General features: G+C 40.8%; 1 protein-coding gene across 1 annotated transcript; it reads left to right on the top strand.

The window, feature by feature from the left end:
- Window positions 1-3,527: 3,527 nt before the first annotated feature.
- Window positions 3,528-6,541, top strand: MSS51 (MSS51 mitochondrial translational activator). Its single transcript, XM_037804136.1, is given in 9 exon segments — window positions 3,528-3,688; window positions 3,690-3,746; window positions 4,028-4,038; window positions 4,041-4,182; window positions 4,594-4,679; window positions 4,682-4,717; window positions 4,913-5,083; window positions 5,086-5,455; window positions 5,766-6,541. Coding segments are annotated over 9 exon segments (1,161 nt in total). The 3' UTR covers window positions 5,893-6,541.

Here is a 6,541-nt window from a genome sequence, read left to right as displayed (position 1 = left end):
GAAAGAAGGAAGGAAGATGAGGGCTTAAGCAGGGTAAGTTACTTTTCCATCATTCTGTCTGATTGCTTAAATAATAGTTGAGTGAAATGTTTATCACCCCCCTGGGAGTGTTAATCACTGGTTAAGCAACTGAATGTAGTCATAATAGCAATGTTCTTAATGTATTCTCTCTTTTTCTCTCTTTCCTGACCCATTTTGAGGATCCCCAGTGACCAGCTTCACTCCTGCCTACCTCCCTGAAGACATTTCCTGTTTGCTGGTGAATTAGAATTAGAAGATTCCTCCCAATCAAGATAATGGTGAGAAGGTGACTGTGGTTTAGGAACTTATAGGTAAAACTTGGAGCTCCTGGTGGTAAGGAGGGAGAAAGATATAGGAGACCTAGGTTTGGGAATAGGCTAATATTTTAAATTCCAACCCAAAGGTAAGAGCTGTTCTAGGTAATCCAGTCATGTCTCCTCTCCTTTCAGCCCTTGGAATTCTCTCTCAAATATCCTGGGAACCCAAGTCAGTGGGATGGCTAGGAAAGTTAAAGTGATTCTCTTTCTGGGTGGATAGACTCAGCTCTGAAAAGTTCTGAGGACATACTGTCATTTTTAAACTTCTCCTTTGAGTTCCCTCTGTTTTGCTTCTTTGTTTCTCTTTAGTTTTTCTGCTGAAACTTGAAGGAAAAGCCCATGAAAGTTAGGACCAGGAGCATACAAACTCAGACTTGAGCCTGGGTGTGTGTGTGTGTGTAAAAATGCAAAAACCTGGCTCCTTTTTGGATCTTGAACACATTCCAGACACAGAGCAGACTATGATATTGAGGATTTCACCACCCCCACCTAGCCTCCCCAAGCTGTGATCCCTTTGACTTCCAGCTAGTTTGACCAGCCTCCAGAGAGCCACAAGTTGATCTTCCACTGGAGGAAGAACTCTCCTTAGAAATGCGGATAAGTGGGGCAGTACCTTTTTTACCTTAGTTGGCTTCCATTGCAGCAGAAAGATTCATGGTTGAACATCAGGAAGATATTTGTAGCTCCTCAGAATTAAGACCCTTGAGTTGTCTCAAATCAAAGATACTTTCTCCCCATACATGTAAAGAAAAGATGAGTCCATTCTTTTCAAGGTTTAAGAAGGTGTTACCTTTTAAGGGGGTGGGAGGAGCGGTGGGTGGATAGAGGAGATGATTCTCTCTAGAGTTGCAGTGATTCTGGAAATATGTTGAGAATATGTGGTGATTAAAAGTGGAGGGAAGAGTCAAGTCAGTGGGGTTACAAGGCGTGAAGCACAGATCCATCCATTGTTCAGTAAAGGGACATGACCCTTAAACCCTAAGATAATCTAGTATCTTCAGATCCTATTTCTTCATTAGTGGGGATGCAGAGGATATGGTATACAGTTAGCTCAGCTGTCTCTTAAAAGTGGACTCTGAAAGCCATCCATTCACCTTTGGAATGAAGAGAGAGATCAAAAGGGTGGAAACAGGGATGAGGAGAAATAAAGTACAAGGAAAAAGAAAAATGATTTCCTCCATTATCCTGAGGGCAAGCCATATTGATTCTGGGAGTTTGTTTTTTTGTCACCCATACTTCGGCTGACTGATAATTCTGAGCTTTTTCTTTATGGCCAGACAAATCTGGTCTGAAAGGATCAAAAGTCAGGATATTTTTGTAACAAAGCATGATCCCTGGTCTGAACTTGTATAGATTATAGTAGAACCAATCACTGTCAGCATTTTGTCCCTCGAGAGACTTTATGTGGGGGTTGATAACTTTTTAACTGCTCAATCTCTATGGATAATTTTCCCTCCCCTCTTTTTTTTACATTTTTAAAATTGTGAAATATCCAGAAAAGTGATAACTTTCAAATATGATTTAATTGAAGTGAAATACATAGCATAAAATTAACCATTTTAAAGTGAACAGTTCAGTGGCATGTAGAGTATCACAGTATTATGTAATTACTGCATCTGTCTAGTTCCAGAGTATTCTCATCACCTCAAAAAGAAACCCAGTTCCATTATGCAGTTACTCCCCATTCTCCTTTTCCCACAGCCCCTGGCAACCACCAATCCACTTCCGTCTCTATGACTTTACCTATTCTGAATATTTCAGTACCATATAGATAGACTTATACAATATGTGGCCTTTTGGTTCTGGTTTCTTTCACTAGCATGTTTTCAATGTTCGTACATGTTGTATGTATCAGCATTTCATTCCTTTTTTATGGCTGAATAATAATACCATTGTATGTGTATGCCACAGTTTGTTTATCCATTCATCCTTCGACGATACTTGGGTTGATTCCACTTTTTGGCTGTTGTGACTAATGCTGCTATGAACATTTGTGTACAAGTTTTTGTATGGACATATGTTTTCTTCTCTGTGCTTGGAATTCCTTTTTCCCCATCTCCATGTTTTCAGATTCTTTCCATCTTTCAAGGTCCATTCCTAAAGCTGCCTCCTTCATGAAGTCTTCCTTTAGCTCATTAACCAAAGATAATTTCTTCTGATCTCCCATTAGTGCTTTAGTTTCACTTTTCTTACAGTATTTATATACTGCCTTATATTATAGTTTACATCTAATCTCCCTATAATATATTTAGATGATACATCATATTTTTCGTATTTGGTTCCACATAGTATTTTACAAGTAACGTTATCAATAAATATTTGTTGAGCGAATGAATGTTTTTCCTTTTTCCAACTTGGTCCCTTTTGTCTATGCAGCTCTTGTGGAAAGAAAAAGGGGAAGAAGAAGGGATGGGGAAGGAGAGCATCACAGAGTTCCAGCTAGGTAGTGGGTGGGTGTGGGCTTAGTTCTACTTCAAAACTCTCCTGTATATGATGTTTTCCTCATTAATTTGCCTAACTTATTTTGACTACTTAACTCTTAGCATTATGGTGCTCATTTTGTATTGCATTTTGTATGCTTCTTGGTTTATTTATTGTTTACAATTATCATGGAAGGTCTTTAAAATGAATGTTTTATTTCCCCAACAAGATTAAATTGGCTAATTCTCCAATTAGATTGTAGTTTTGGACAATATCATCTGTTACTTTTTCCTCTCTTTTAAATTGATTGTTAAAAATACATGAATACTAAATGAATATATTCTAATAAAAAAATCAAGCATTACAGATAAGTCTAAAGTCCCCTTTGCTTAACCCAGCTCTCATCTCAGTGCCTTCTTCCCCCTCTTCAGAGTTGATCACCATTATGAGTTTTTTATGAGCCCTGCCAAACTTCTTTCTATGCATTTACTTATATATTTATATTATATAGAGAATTTTACATGTGAACCATATAAATGTATAAATTATATTCATTATTTCCTCTTTTTCACAAGTGCCTGTGGTAATCAATAACCAATAGATACTAAATAAATCTTACTAATACTTGATAAGGGCCTGGGTCTGAGAGTCTGGAATGAGAAGTGAAAGGTCACTTCTAGCATATGGACACACATTATATGTGTCCAGCTTGCAAAAGTCCATTCCATGTCTGTTCTGTATATAGTTCCCAGGTATCAGTGGATGGGCATGACTTCACAGTCCTGGCAATGAAGGCACAAGAAACCCCCCTCATCGCTGGCACCCATGGTTGTGACCCTGCCCATGGTTGTAACCCCTGTGCCTCAGACCCTCTCAAAAACTGGCCCTAACATTGGTGCATTTGGCTTCTTTTCTTTGGAGAATAACACTCGCTCTATCCCAGCTGATCCTTCAAAAGTTGAACATGAAAAGCTATGAAGAATACAAGTGAGTAACCAGCTCTGTGGAAGAAGTATATGTTGTCTCCGGTACAAGTGATTTAGAAGATAGGGAGGGAGTACAATTTGGGAAACATGGGATATTTGCAGTGAGGGTTTTTCTCATCCCGACTCTTGCCAGTTTTATTACTATAGAAGAAATATAATTTGCTTAAGTAAAGAGGAATGAGGGGAGTAGGTGAAAATGTATAGGAGGCCAGGTATGGGACATGAGAGATCTTGGAGACATTCTTTTCCCTTTTGTCACACCTTCTCATGTTGTCTCTGCAGGTTGGTGGTAGATGGGGTATTCCTGTATCAGGCTTTGGATTTCAATGCCCTCAAGAAATGTTCCAGAGGATGAAGGACACATTCTGATCCTGTGCTCAATGTCAAGCATTTCCTAGTGACCTTTCGGACTCCAAGGTCCTCCAGCACTGCAAGAGGTAACCTGTGGAGGGTTAATAAGGGTGATACCAGAAATAACCCTGTTCTCAGACCTCATTCCTGAAGGAGAGGTCTGAGGATTTTCAGAAGAACTTGAGGCCCCCTCCTTATTTTGTGTGATCCAGGCCACAGAGAGATTAAAACGGGTGGATTTCTGCTTGTTTTTTGGTGTTTTGGGGAGGTGAGACAGTATAATCTCTACCTCCGTCCTCTTGAATAACCAAGGGTAAGGCCACGTCTGTCCCCTCTCCAAACATAGTCACCAAATTTGGTACATAAGTAGTCACTCGTCTCCTTACATCCCTATCCAGTGATCTTCCTATATGCAGGTATATCAATTCCCTTCCCCAGACATCCCCTAATCACCTATATGGTATAGGAGCATCTCTTTCTGTACCTCATTCTGTTAGGTGCAGAAATGTCTATTACTGTGGTCCAGAGTGCCAGAGGTCAGACTGGCCAGTGCATGAGAGAGTTTGTCAAGACCTGTGACTTGTATCATGGACTGTCTCATGAAATGGCTTCTAGTCACAGGTGGAGTGGTAGTGTTGGGGAACACTACTGTAATGGTCATAGTTGGTCATATTTGAAGAAAGATACAAAAGCATGCTGTTATGGATCATCCTTGATTGGGAGAGTAAACATGGAGGGAATTTGAATCACTGTTGAAGGGGAATTTGAAAGTCAGGGAAGGATTAGGTCACTTCTCTTGTTCCTTCTTTCCTGCAGGTGATTTTGTCCTACCCTTAGTACCTTGGTCATGGCCAACTGAGGTTGTACAAGGCTGGAACACCTGAATTTCTATGCGGGGGTTAGAGCTAGATGCTACACTGGATGCTGTGTGAGGTAGTCATGCCATGACCACCCTGTGGGCCAGTGTAAGATAGCCAAGGCCAGACCCCACCAGCTGAAGCTGAAGCAGCTGCTGACAGATGCCATATCATGGCCCTTGACACCGGGCCTAGGGGATACACGTTGGGAAGGCTGGGAGAAGCAAGTGCATGTGGTTGGTGCCTCCAATGTGGAGACGTTCCTCACTCGCCCTGAAGACTAGAATGAGATTGGCTATTTGTTTCCTGGACACTTTGGCTTCCATGTGATCATGGTTGGTATAGATTGACTATCAGCTTTTCACAAAGCACCCCAACTTCACCCCGGAAACCTGGGTGTTCAGCTTAGCAGCCACAGGGGCCACCATCATGACTTATGGGAAGAACAGGTAGAAATTGGGCAGATAGCCCATCCAGATTTGATAGTGGGATTCCACCCAGGTAAGAGTCATTTGTCAGGAGAATATTGGGTGGCTCCCATGGCAGTTTTCCATCCTGATTCTTGTATCTTCTATCTTTGGAACTCTATTCATTTGGTCTGGTTAAACACAGTACGATGATGACCTTGGTTGATCCTTAGTTGTATATGCTACACCTGGGTCCAGAATTTTCCACTGATGAACTTAGGGTGAATGATGGTGGTAGTGATAAGTATTGGAGTTAAGTAAAGTGAGGGGTGGGGTGGAGACCATCAATGTATCTTGCTTAGGGTCTCCCTCAGCCCTTCCCCTCCTATTATCATTTCCCTTTTTGTTCCATAGGTTTCCATGCCACCTGGACTTTATGAAGGCTTGGCTCCCCACCATGCTGCTACTTTGTGATTATAAGATCCCTACATTGATTTACTGTTTACAGGTTTTGACCTCTTTCTATTTGTGATAGCTCCCTGACTCACTCACACCTCCCTATATAGAGATGAGTTCATTTCTCTCCCCTTTGGTCATCTTCTGCCTTCTTTTCCTTCCCACACTTGACTTTCTCATTCCCCTGGAGTGAAGACCTATGCTCCGTAACTGTGATTTAGTGAGACATTTGGGAGAGATTTAATGGATGGCGAGGGGCCCTGGTATCTGTCTTTCCAGATTTAAGAGTTGCTAACAGTTTCCTTTGTAAGGAAGTTATTCCTTTTGACTTGAGCCAGATGGCAGTATTCTATACTAGAGGATAAGAATGAGAAGACAGCCATCTTATTCTTAGGAAAAAGACTTTCTTCTTATCCAGCAATTTGGGCTAAATATTAGAAATAGGTGTTAATGACTTGAAATGGTGCAAGAATTGACAAGTTAGGGAAGGGGTTGGGAACATGGGGAAGGTTGTGAGGATTGATATGCTGTTCTATTTCCTGACTTTTTTGAGGAAAATACCTCATTTTATCATTTTCTGCTGGGAACTTCTGTACCTAGAGCAAATTTTTGCCCTGATGTTATATTTTCGATATCCTTGGGTATATCAGATTTAATCAGGTTTACTGGAGTTATTTGTTATCCTCTGGTCTATAATAAAATAAACTCAGTTTTATGCTTCTTCA

Source organism: Choloepus didactylus, chromosome 15 (genome assembly GCF_015220235.1).
Source record: "Choloepus didactylus isolate mChoDid1 chromosome 15, mChoDid1.pri, whole genome shotgun sequence".
NCBI lineage: Eukaryota > Metazoa > Chordata > Mammalia > Pilosa > Megalonychidae > Choloepus > Choloepus didactylus.
The sequence above is the reverse complement of the archived record's forward strand: the minus strand, read 5'-3'. Positions and strand labels throughout refer to the sequence as shown.